The sequence below is a fragment of the Cygnus olor genome, chromosome 7, assembly GCF_009769625.2.
Source record: "Cygnus olor isolate bCygOlo1 chromosome 7, bCygOlo1.pri.v2, whole genome shotgun sequence".
NCBI classification, from domain to species: domain Eukaryota; kingdom Metazoa; phylum Chordata; class Aves; order Anseriformes; family Anatidae; genus Cygnus; species Cygnus olor.
The window spans coordinates 25460803-25473491 of NC_049175.1; the positions used below are offsets into that span (position 1 = coordinate 25460803).

Consider the following 12689-nt stretch of genomic DNA (forward strand, 5'->3'; position numbering starts at 1 on the left):
CATTAAATGATCACCTGCTGATCACCTTTGTATAGAGAAAGGTTCCGTCTTCCAGTGGCCAGTGAAGCTACTTCTGCTGATTGTTTTCTTTCATCTGGTGAAAACAGTCCCTGGCTGCGCTACTACTAATACACCCCAGCAAATCCCCAAGTACTGTGGGAGTGTGTGTGAGACTTTCAGCTAAAGCAAAATCAAGCAGATTAGGGCTACTCTGAGCCATATCAAGAGAAGTTGGCCCTTAGCTGCACTCAGGACTAGCCAAGTGCTTGTTGTTTTTGTTCCTGTGCTTTCATACTCTGCATCAGAGTATAGAGACTGGAGTCTTAGAAACAAAAAGTGCTTTAGAGACTGCAGTTGCCAACTGCTCCTTAATATTAAAGATTTGTTGCAGCCAAATGCTAAACTGTATTCTTGCCATGCTTCAAAAGGCCCCTGGAAGCTAAACAAATGTGTATATACCTTAAAGGAATGTGAAACTTATATGTGGTTTGATTATCCTTCTTGTTACAGGGCGATTCTGAGGCTGCTTTTGTGCAAGCACATTTCTGTCTCGCTAGACCCCGTTTGTTAGTCTCAACTCCTTCAACTCTCACCAAGAGTTGAAGTATTGGAAGTATTCTTCCAGAGGTTTGGAAGTGTTCTTCCAATAAAAAATCCAACAAACTACCTCCTTTTTAATGTAATTTATTTTAATAAATTACACAAACTGGCTTTAGAAAGCAAAGCAGAAATGCTGCATGACCTTGGGTGGCGTTATTAGTCAGTGACCACAGTTTGGAGCAGCGCTGTCAGCTGCTCTCTGAATGGTACTCAGCAGTGTGTTTAGATTTACAAGTATTTCTTATCTCAATTGGTTCTGATGGCAAGATCAGCTCTTGATAATGCAGGCCCGTAACAAACTTTTATCTTGTAATTATGTGCGTCACTGTTTACACAGGCTAGTAAGCTAATTAAAAAGAATTAGGACAACATATGTCACTATACAAATATTAAGTTGTCTAATCTGAATTAGTTTGACAAGGATTATCTTTATCTTGTTTTAAGAATGAAAAATGCCATCTACTGGTTGAGCATGAGACTCAGAAGCTAAAAGAGCTGGATGAAGAGCACAGCCAAGAACTGAAGGAATGGAGAGAGAAATTGAGACCAAGAAAAAAGGTAAATTGGAGCGGTTTGAATTGGAATACAATGAAGTGTTAAACCTAGCAAATACAGATCATATAAAAAATTTGCAGCTACTATACAAAACTGCTATAGTTCACTTAAAATAAGTTAAAATATGTGCAACAAAAAAGGCTCACGTTATCAGCCTCTTCCGGTGGTCCTCTTGCAGGGCACGTGTGTATATTTGTGTATAAAACCTCTTAGCTGAAGTATATCTGTTTTAGGACTCTATTTCAGAAGCCAATAGGATATTAAAAAAAAAATGAGTGCGAAGTAACAAATAGAGAGGGTGGTGGTGGTAGCTGTTTGTTTTGTTCGTTCATTTTTTTAAGATGTTGTATCAGACCATGTCAGCAGTAGAACAGGCTTCTTGTACTTCCTTTGCCTTGTATTCATATAACAATCTGATCTTGGTTTTAGACACTGGAAGAAGAATTTGCCAGAAAACTGCAAGAGCAGGAAGTTTTCTTTAAAATGACTGGAGAATCTGAATGCCTTAACCCTTCAACACAAAGCCGGATTTCCAAATTCTATCCAATCCCCAGCCTTCACTCCACTGGGTCGTAACTCTGGGAACTGCTGTAGGTTTTTCATATTTGGAGTTCTTCATCCTCATCGTCTAACCTGATCTAATCTGTGGAGTACATCAAAAGACCTGGCACTTTTTGTTTTCGGTGGAGACAATCAGTGTCACGATCATTCTTTTTTTTTTTTTTTTTTTTTACTACTTTGAATGGAAGAAAAGAGAAAAGGAGTTGGTGTATAATGGTAATGTGATGTCCTTCAGATGTTTCAAGAATGTTTTTTTATCTGTCTCAAAAAGTATGTTATCTATGGTTTTGACTTTAAGTAAGCCTAAAATATGAATTATAATCTTTCTCATCACAAAAAAAGGTTTCTTATGTGAACATTTAAACTGTATAATATAAGTTCTGCTACTGTGTTTTTAAGTATGTCATTTCTACACAAGAGAATTCCACAACTGAAACTGCCACAAGAGGTTTAAAATGTTAGTGTTGAGCCGTGTCTTCATAGTGAGGACTGAAACTAATCGCTCAGAACATGCCAATAATCATAAAAAATGAACCCTTGTGTTTAAATATGGTTGGTAACAGTAAAAACCTTTGCAACTTCTTTAAAAAAAGAAACCTCTGGCATAAATTAAACTGAGCTGATCTCCATTACATATTTTGTCCATTAGTTCCATAATGAAATGGGGTGCTAGTTTAATTAATACAGTGCCTGAAACACTTAGGTATGCTAATCCTGGCAACAGGGTAGTATTTGTCACTTATGAAACAAAAACAAAATAAAACTCCTTTGCATTGTTGTTACTGTACAAAACAGAAGATTTCTTGCTGCTACTGCCATTTTTGTTGTAAATCCTCACCCTAAAATATTTTGCACTAAAATATGTAAAGGTGAAAGAAATGCTAACTTTAAAATGCACAGTTTGTTGTTTTCCTTAGCTATTACAGGTGGTTAGTTCTACAAATTGAAAAGCTGTAGAATGTATTTTTTAGGAAGCATTGTGCGAGACGCACGTGGTCGCTCTAACTGTACCTGAAATGGGTAGAGCCATCCTTCTGTTCTTACCAAAGCCTGTTCATTGAAACTCCATGGGAGAAGTGGAGGTGGGTGGTTGTATTTATGGATAACCATGACAGAAGTCTGATTTGGTTGGAAATGTTAACTTGATTTTTTTGTTTGTTTTAGTCATTTTATTTTATAGAAAGATTTAAGTTAAATATATAGACAAAATACTTAATGAAGCTGGTTTTTTGCTTTTGTGTTGCCACGTACTAACATAGACGGTTTTTATTTTTTAAGTTCATAGATGTAAATAAGTTATTTACCTGACTGATCTGCAGTGGAAAAAATCTGAAATGTTTCTCATATAGCTGGTAGGGAAGGAAGGGTGTATTAGGTCACTTGTACTGCACTCCTTTTGATGGTTCGAGTCATATCAAGACAGTATTATAAGCTGTACTTTGGTATGCTGGCGTTAAATTTGTAAAATAGTATTTGTTTTCTGTTATTTGAGGCCTAACTTTGTAGTCTCTTTGGGCATCAACTGCAACCGTTGGTTTTGTTTTGCTAGCTTGCATTAAATGTGAGACTGGTGAACATTTACACGATGTTCATTTCATGGGAACAGTATTGATGCATGTGAATGAACTCAAATTAACATAGGACTTTAATCAGATGTGGTTGAAATCTTGGATGCCGAAATCCTTGGATGTTGAAACTATACCTTCTCAGTGAAGACATTTAAAATTTACAGCACAGTAAAAGCAGTTGGAAAATGCATGTTTTAATTTAAATTTTGTAACTTTTTGATAGCATAATTACTTTTAATAGCTAGCCTTAATTTCTGGCATTTTATTATATAAACGTGTATTGTGTACCATTGTAAATTCACATATCATTATCTCTAGAATGTTATCTGTTGCTAAATGCAAAGTTCTTTTAAGTTGTTTGTTCAGTAGGGTGAAAAAAGACTCTGAAGGCCTTTCCTTTAAGTTCCACCATCATAAATTGACCGTTACTAAAATAACGTTAAGTAATTTTCATCTCTGTATTTAACAGAATTTGTTTGCAATTTTGTATGGAGCAGGCTCAGTGATTTATTTGGAGAGTAAACATGGCAGGCAGATTTCCTCTTCTGGATTATCTCTGCCTTTATCCACATTAAATTCTCAGAGAAACATTAATCTTCTTACATTTTCGGCAGTTTCAGTGATAACTTGCTAATATATATTGGCATAGTGGTTCCCTCTGTCTACATCTGGTAAATCTTTAATTTGAAGATCCTTTTCACACAAGCTCCTGCAATCTGACCTCACTGTAAATTGTACGAATGCCTGAGTTGTGTGGTGAAGGGAGGGACTGAATGTAGCAATCCGAAGCCTTAGCGAGTCCTTGGCCGTGTCTGGAGCTGTGGAGCACTGTTATGCAGCTGCAGTCTTGTAACTGTGCTGAGAATTGATATCTGGTGTGAAAATCCACTTTTCTGGGATAACAGGAACTAACATAGGTACTTACACGTTTAGATTGAAAACCAGCATTTTATCAGCATTGTGGAACATGAGAGAGGAGGTGTATGCTCTTAGAGCACTGTCAGAAAATCCAATTCAAATAGATTTAGTCTTGCATTGGCCTGGAAGAGATCTTCTGAGATATAAAATCCAATCTCTGTCCTATCATGTGTCACATAATCCCTTTAATAAATGGTGGAAGCTCTGTCTCAAAGGTATTTAGGTGTATTTTCTGTAGTCAAAACGATGCGCTTGCTTGCTGAGTTTCTGGCAGATCTCATTTTCTCTACGTGCCCCTCAGAAGCTGAGCAAATACTGATTCGTGCTCACCTTCGTTTTACATCATAGCTGCTGGCTGCAGGAAGATGAACAAAGGCACTAAAGCACATGCACTACAGTGCACTGCATTGTTCTCTGCTCCTCTATTTACAGTTGGTTTGGGCAAGAAAAATATCTCCATGCAAGCTCATGGCCTCTGACGGATTCAGACCTCACCGTTTTTTAATCAGCTCTGAAAGCAGATTTCAGCACTTGCTAAGTTAGCTTTCTTAGGATGGGGCATTGTAAATAGAGCAGGCAGCAGTTCTTCTCACACCCTGACAGTTACAGGAGCTCAGCTGCTCCCAGCACCTTGTAATTCTCTGCCAGTGCAGCCCTGCAGGTGGACCAGGGAGATCTTTGGATGACCAAGCTCTTTTAAACTTAAATTAGTTTAAACTTCGCTGTTACTTGGGTGAAGAGGGAATATTCCAGCACGTTTGCTGCTCTGTTTCCCACAGGACACCACGGTTCTTTCTTTCAAGTTTTCTGCTGAATGCATAAGAAGCAAGTGTGGCATGAAAAGCTATGGTGTGGAGGTTACTTCTATGGTCAACTAGATTTACGCTAATTTATTGTTAAAGGTTTTCCTTTAGAAGCTCCAAGTGAGAGGGGGTAGCGCTGCAGCTGTTGGTACCACTGCTCTGACCCGTGGTGTCCTGACCACGGGCGTTCACTCGGTGATTCTTCACAGGACTTTGTTCAGTATCCAACGTGGCTAAAGAGCCAGCAAACCAGATATTTAAAAAATGATTCTTCTATCCGAGAGACCTTTGTTATATCTACAGGGAACAGGATTTTTTTCTTAATGAATACATAGGAACTTTAGCACCTTAATGAAGTTAGAGTCTGATAGAGCCAAACAAAACAGTAGTCTAGTTGCTTTCCTCAGGCCACAATGTAAAAATGTCTTTTATGGCAGCAAAATGAAGACAGTGGTGCCACAGTCATTGGAGCTCAGGGCAAGGAGGAGCCCGGATGCTGGCCACCACCTGGATAACTTTCTGCTTTGCATGCTAGCATTTACAGTCCTGTCATTTTACTTCCAAGATCTGATCAAGATCTCGGAGAACCTTCCTTGTGTTGATGTGTCCACATGTGTTTCCCAGTCCCTGACTTGTAATTGATAGCAGATCCGAAATGAGGTCAGAGAGAGTTAACCTTCCTCAGTCCCAGACAAGCCAGGATGCCCTGGCACATTTCTTAGTCTTACAAAGGATCAGAACAGATAAAGGGAGGGAAAGGAAGAAAACTTCATAGCATTTCTCTAGCTAGGAAGGTGGTGGTGTTTGCAGAGCTTTTACTTGTTTCTCAGCCTCTTTTTCTTGCCTCAGTCCTCGTCCTTCATTTCTGTAACTACTGCACTCCTGGCCCAAGGGCAGTCAGCGGGTCCCGAGGGAAGCAGAAACCCTCTTAAGCTAAAACGTGCTTAAACCAGCAACTAAGCAAGGGCTCACGTGCTTCTCTGCGCTGAAAGCAGAAGGGAGTTACTGAGCCCCAAGCTGCTCTGCTCTTATGAAATATCTTCCACAGTTTCCATGCTAGGTAAAGCCCCTTTCTCCCTGATCATCAGTCACCCAGGCTGAAAGGGTGGAAAGAGCAGAAACTGGACATTCTAGAGCCATCCAGTGAAACCGAGCTGTTGCGCTGTCCTGCCCCGGTCTCTGTAAGCAAGACAGGCAGAGGGCTGTTTGTTCTGTCATAAAGCCTGGAAATCCACGGCAGCTCCAGCCTCACGTTGTCCCAGCAGTTTGTTGAATGTTTTGTGTTAACAAACCAAGTTATTTTTTGCCTTACAGGAAGCAACCAAAAATCAGGAGATGGATAAATAGTTGGGTAGGATCTCTGTATGTACAACTCATGGAAATAAATTTGCAGTAGCAGCCATACAACAGTTTTTTTGTTTTTTTTTGTGTGGTTTTTTTTTGGTCTTGTTTTTAAAAATAATTTGATTTCATGGCTTTCTGTAGAATATTGTAATAATTCTGCTGTAAATACAATAAAAAATCACAGTTTGCTGAGATGGCCTCTGTTTTGTTCTTGGGATACTTACCTGAAATACAAGGGAACTGCGAGTGAATTCCAAATTCACTCCACATTCCAAATTCGGGCTGCTTCCCCAGCACCGAAATCCCGTGACACATAGTGCCTCGCTGCAAGCAACGAGATGGTGGTGGCAATGTGCAGAGGCCCCCAATAACGTGACTGAAAACCTGCCATACCAAGAAAGAACTCGCTGCCTGCTCCTGTCATGTATGGGTGATGAGAAGCAAAAGAGCAGCCCTCAGCCACTCCAACCACACTCTGTCTGCTGCAATCACTGATTCTGGCATTGCCTGCCTAACGTGACACTGACAGGCACATGCGGGGTGTAAAATACACTTTAATTGGGGTGTTTACATTAAAAAGTTATTTTTTCCTAATGTTTAAAAAACAGAATACAAAAATATTTTTTTAGAAGTTAACAAATTGCTTAACAAAAGTGCTTCGGTTCTGTCCCTGTGCATGCCCCACCCCCCACCCCCCGCCACGCTGCTGTGAGGCACTGCAAAGCACGAGGACCAGGCTCCCTGCGAGGTACGGGGAGAGCCCCGTGTGCTGCCTGCGCCTGGCCTGTAGGGCATTTGTCAAAAGAAGCAGGCCCAGGAGCAGGGTTAGTGCACACGGAGTGCCAGCACATTGTAAAACCGAAGGGCTGGGAGGGAATCACTTTTTAAAGCAGGTCACAGGCCGGGGTGACAGCAGGTGCTGATGCCAGGGGTCTGAAAGCGCTACAGGGGCAGCGGGGCAGGCACCAGCACCGTGTGCAGCTGGGTGGGGAAGGCTGCGCCCAGCCAGCCTGGGCCTGTCTCCCTCCGGGCTCAGCACCTGATGGGCGGCAGTGTTTGGGGGACCAGTGCTCCACGCCCCTTCCCAGATGCCCCTGAGGCAGGACCCCGCTCAGCACTGCCTGGGCCTGCTTCACCAGGTCCTCCTGCCTGCGGCCGGCACAGCGAGCACGTGGAAAAGAAGTCCTGGGGCGCTCAGAAAGCTGTCCCAGAGCTTCCTACAGCACTTTTTGTCTGAATCTCAGCTCTGAAAAAAACAGTTGTTTGGTGGGGAAGGACTTCTTTTTTGCTGAATACTTGGATAGTTGATTAAAAACAATGATAGTTTTTTTTACATAGCCGGGAGTAACACAAGAAGCCTGGGCTGGCTGGGCCGGGGAGCCCTGGTCAGCCCCCAGACGCACACACCTGGGAAGTCGGGGCACTAAGGCACACATTCGCAACAGGAGCAAACACCCACATCAGGGCCGTGCTGGACACGTAACAGAGCCATTCAAACCTCAGCAGCAACACCGAACTATCGAGTCTAAGTAGTTAGCTTACTGGCAAGGACATGTTAGCAGTAAGGCAGTGAAGATCCACACAGATTCTCTGTGGGCTGCTAGGAATGCTGCCCAGTGCAGAACTGAGTTGGCTCGTTCCTTAAACCCCAACACTTCTTCTTTTTCTTCTGCCAACGTACACTTGTTCACCTGGGGACAAGGAAGTTGAAAGGCGGGTTATGTGAAGCATTCACATGGGGAAAAAAAAACAACAACAAAAAAAAACAACACACCTTAAACAACAACAAAAACCCAACACGTGCTGTGTCAGCTCTCCAGCAGTTCCCAGAGCTGGGCTGGTGTCTGGGGGATCCTCCAGTCCCTCACAAGCCCACCCCGCTCTGCTGGGGGTGCAGACGGTCCTACCTTTCTCGCCTTTCTCTCCTTTGGGTCCCCTTTGCCCATGGCGTCCTGGCGGGCCCATCGGTCCAGGGTCACCTGAAGGAGGAGAGGACCGAGTTTGTCCCTGAGCATGACCGGTCTGCAAACAGGGCCAGGCAGGGGAAGGGAGACCAGGTGAGGAGGGTGCTTGGGCTGAGGGCCTGCAGGGGGCTGTGACCCCGAGAGCAGCCCAGTGCCAACCGCCCTGCTGGACACGGCGCTGCTTCCCAGGCAGCAGGAAGGCACTGGCATTAGAGGGCGTGAGAGGGAAGGGGTGGCAAGCCTTACCTTTGGGTCCGGGGTAACCCCGCTCGCCCTTCTCACCAGGTGGCCCCTGGACAGTTCCATGTGCTGGAGAGGAAAATGAAGGTGAGCATGAGTGAGCAGGACAAACCACCTGCAAAGGACTCTGTGTTCGCTTAGAGAAGCGCTGAGTCACACTGGACGGCCATTGCTCTAGGTTAGATGGGATTAGACAGAGCAGGAGCAGGTTTTTCATAAATGCTTTTGGTCCCAACAAAGTCCCAGGGGCAGGCTGTGACCTCACGTCACCAGCACTGCTCTGCCACCCTCCCAAGTGTCCTGGCTGTCACCAGGGCTGGAGCTGGCCTGTGCAATGTGAGAGCAGTGGGCAGCAGCTCTCTCGTTTTGCCCTACGTGTGCCAGCCCAACCAGCTTAAAATGGACCACAGGGCTTGCAAGCACAGTGGTCTTTAGGGTTTGGGATAAGTTTCCTACAAGTAGTGGAAAAGCCTGATGTCCTTCCTAATGATGAGACCCGCAAGGGAGGAAGGGGATGGAAAGACCACCTGCCTCCAGCTTTGCATCTTGATTATATTTCTTCAGCATGCAAGGGTGAAAGGATTGTTAACGCTACAAGAGGCTGGAGGGACCTCATATGCGTGAGCCAGAAACACCAGGTCAATGTCACTTACCTCTGAAGAAGTCCATAAGGTCCTCAGTGACATTGCCATAGGCTGCAAAGACCCTGCTGATTCCAGGAGGACCAGGAGGACCTGGGGGACCTGGTGGCCCTTGTCCAGTGTAAGACATCAGGTCCTGGAGGATACCTCGGCCTGAGGAGATAAAGACGTTGTTTGAAAGGAGGTGTGGCTGGATGCTGGGGCGGGAGGATGTTAGGGATAGCTGAGGGCAGCAGGAAGGGTGAGGGAAGGGAATGGGGTGAGGGAATGGGGTGGCAGCATGTACAGGGCCTTGGGAGTTGGGCTGGGACAGGGAGGCTGAGGAGGAGGAGGCGTCCCACTCACTCTGCAGGTTCTCTGACACGTGGCGTGCCAGCTCGTTGTAATCCAGGGATCCAGAGAAGGAGTTGCTGTAAGATCTGCCTGAACCTGCTGATCTCCTGTGGGACTCCTCAGCTGCCAGCAAGCCATCAAAAGAGCCATCACTACCCATGGAGGCACCGTAAGAGCCCTCGCTGCCCATGGAAGCGCTGTACGATGACATGCTGCTCATGGAGCTGCCGTAGGAGCTGCCTGTGCCCAGTGACGCTCCGTGGGAGCCCTCAGCACCAAGGGATCCTCCGTGCGAGTGCTCAGAAGCCAGCGACTCGCCGTACACCGACGCCAGAGACCCAGCCACCAAACCACTATCTCCTTTGGGTCCTGGTGGTCCCCGCGGCCCAGGGGGCCCGGGCGGCCCCGAGATGTAGCTTCGAACTTCGTCACCTGCAAAATACAAGAGGCACTGAGGGGACTTCAGGGACACAGGGATACCTGCTCCCCCAGCTCCACAGATGCCCAGTGCTACCATCTGAATGAAGACTGGAGTGTGACACTGTCCTGCCGGTCACTGCAGTGTGCCACCTCCACTGCCATGCCTCAGGCAGCCAGCACACGCATCAATCCTGATCTCTACTGATGGGAACACGGGGGCATGGCACCCTCCTCCTCCTCCTCCCCATCTCTCCCACAGGTTTTGGGTGCTCCATTCGGAAACCTGCCCAATGGTTTTGCAGATGGGTGCACTCCTCTCAGGCCGAGGACAGCACCACTGCCAAAAGAGCCTTCCGTGCCCAAGCTCCCAAAAGTGAGGGCACCCTCTCGTCGTTAAAAGGCTGCCCTGGATGACTTGCCAGCGTGACAGCTCAGACCAGTGCTGCCTCACAGCAGGCTCAGTTGCCCTCCAAATCTCACATCTCATCATTTTTTCTCTGTAGGAAGGGGTTTGCCAAAGAAAACACTTTTCCAATGGCAAGAGTCTGCAGGTGACCTTACTAACAGCTCACTGTTCAGTGCAGGCCATTTGGAACTGCCCAGTGCCTGTTCCTTTAGGCTCACTACAAGGACTTTGGCCTTGCAGTTGGACTGAGAGGAGACAGGCCTACGGGGTGAAGCTGACTTCCCTACAGCCTGTAAGGGAAGCGTTGGGATGAGCCTGCAGGGATAAGTGTTGTTGCTCCAGCGCCTCCTCAAGGAAGGCTGCTACAGAGCCAGCAGCCCACACAGGCAGAGCAGGGCCCGGGCTGTGTGCGGGATGGACGCTGTCCCCTTACTCTTCAGGTACTGGATCAGCTCGCTCCTGAACTCGTCGCTGTGGGTGATGTCAGCGTAGGACAGGAGCCCGGTTCCTGAGAAGCCTGGTGGCCCTGGAGGGCCCGGCGGGCCAGGCGGGCCCTGCACTCCGGAGATGGAAGAGTATCCCACATCTTGAGAGAGAGGAAGAATGACTTACAGTGAGAGGACAAGAAAATTGCACATCTAGGAATCTTGTAAGTTTAAAGGTTCCAATCCCAGATTCCAGCCCTTTCCAGCTGACAGTGATGAGATTTTTTCAAGTGACCTGGTTCCCAGTGGGCAGTCACAGGTCCCAGTAAGCTAAATCTCAGGCTCAGTTCCCCCCAGCACCTCCAACCAGAATCTCCCTGCCAGCTGTGAGAAACCCAGGTGCTTTACTTTGTAGGTAAGCAGAGATGTCCTCCAGAGAGGCGCCGGGTGATCCAGGGATCCCTGGAGGCCCTGGAGGCCCAGGGGGACCAACAAGACCACTGAATTCGGAGTCTGCAAGACACAAGGGAAGATAAGATGTTACCCAACCCTCTGCAGTTCTGATGAACTTTCCCTGACGATACGGTAATGCCAACTAAAACCAAGCCTGAGGTACTTTTTTCTCCCCAGCACCATCTAGTGCAGCCTTCCTGGTGCAGCCCACTTCCCTGAGTGGAGACCCCAAAGAGTGCAGAGGTCCATATTTTTAAACAGACTTTTAAAAAGTGTCCTAAGAAGCTCCTTTATGCTGCAGAGTTTGAGAGGACAAATTCCTCTTCCAGACCCATGCCCAAGAACAGCACTTTGCTGCTGCCACTCTGGCATTGCCCAGGAGGCCTTCAGGGCTTTAACTGAGGCAGAGGGGATCACTGCAGTTTTGTGGAGGGCTATTTGTGGTGACAGCCAAAAGGAAAAGTTCTGCACTTACAAATGAGTCCTTTGCAGATAGGGAGTGGTGGTAGGGACCCCTGTGGCAGTGCCCTCACGTACTGAGCTTTGTTAGTGTGACTGAGCCTGTAAAAAGCTGCTGGGGGTGTGGAGGAACCTGTGGCATGGGAGTCACGAAGCTGGCTTACTTCGCAGGTATGCTGCTAGGTCACTGTACGATATGCCAGGTGTCCCCGGAGGCCCAGGTGGTCCAGGGAGCCCAATGCTCATCCCAGAACCTGCAAAATCAAACAGATCCAACAATAACACGTTACCAAAAGGGGCTGTGCAGTGGGAGCAGATAGGCTGCCGGGCTCGCTCGCAGGCAGTGCTGAAGGGCTGCTGCAAGTTCATCGCCTGGGCTGCCTTGACACAAAGTGGGCATAAATCCACTCCTCCCCGGTGAAATACATCCTGGCCACAGACCCAGACAGAAAAGGAAGAGGTGACAGGACAAGGGGGAATGGGCTAAAGTTGTGCCAGGGGAGGTTTAGGTTGGATGTTAGGAAGAACTTCTTTACGGAAAGGGTTGTTAGGCATTGGAATGGGCTGCCCAGGGAAGTGGTTGAGTCACCATCCCTGGAGGTCTTTAAGAGACATTTAGATGTAGAGCTTAGTGATATGGTTTAGTGGAGGACTTGTTAGGGTTAGGTCAGAGGTTGGACTGGGTGATCTTGGAGGTCTCTTCCAACCTAGACGATTCTGTGATAAAGGAAATTGAAGACATTGATGGGACTCCTAAGATGGCTAAGGTGAGGTGATGGCCCTCAGCTCAGTTCTTAGCAAAGGAAGAACTCATTCCTAGTGTCTGTGGATAATACCCCAGTCACAAGGTATCTTTGTTCTATTCCAAGTCTCTCACAATCTCTGTGAGGACGTCTCTGTGCTTAGGGATTCACTCAGTCAACACTGGAAAAGTTTTCATCGACTGCATGAGCTTTTTGGTCAGCTCGCAAGAGAATAGAGGGAAATACACACTGACAA

At 46.6% G+C, this 12689-nt stretch overlaps 2 protein-coding genes across 5 annotated transcripts in view; one reads left to right on the forward strand and one right to left on the reverse strand.

Moving 5' to 3' along the window:
* SLK (STE20 like kinase) overlaps nucleotides 1–6541 on the forward strand; it is a 48642-nt gene extending 42101 nt beyond the window's left edge. For all 4 annotated transcript variants that reach the window (XM_040564539.1, XM_040564538.1, XM_040564541.1 and 1 more), the window contains 2 exons: nucleotides 1045–1158; nucleotides 1585–6541. In XM_040564539.1, the coding sequence (XP_040420473.1) occupies nucleotides 1045–1158; nucleotides 1585–1731 (261 nt within the window). In that variant the 3' untranslated portion in view covers nucleotides 1732–6541. The remainder of the gene's footprint in view (nucleotides 1–1044; nucleotides 1159–1584) is intronic.
* A 1086-nt stretch (nucleotides 6542–7627) lies between these two features.
* COL17A1 (collagen type XVII alpha 1 chain) overlaps nucleotides 7628–12689 on the reverse strand; it is a 38791-nt gene continuing 33729 nt past the window's right edge. The window contains exons 50-57 of the mRNA XM_040564537.1: nucleotides 11855–11944; nucleotides 11187–11291; nucleotides 10787–10939; nucleotides 9540–9959; nucleotides 9207–9347; nucleotides 8560–8622; nucleotides 8257–8328; nucleotides 7628–8040 (exon numbers count right to left, since the gene is read on the reverse strand). Coding sequence (XP_040420471.1) covers nucleotides 7991–8040; nucleotides 8257–8328; nucleotides 8560–8622; nucleotides 9207–9347; nucleotides 9540–9959; nucleotides 10787–10939; nucleotides 11187–11291; nucleotides 11855–11944 — 1094 coding nt within the window. The 3' untranslated portion in view covers nucleotides 7628–7990. The remainder of the gene's footprint in view (nucleotides 8041–8256; nucleotides 8329–8559; nucleotides 8623–9206; nucleotides 9348–9539; nucleotides 9960–10786; nucleotides 10940–11186; nucleotides 11292–11854; nucleotides 11945–12689) is intronic.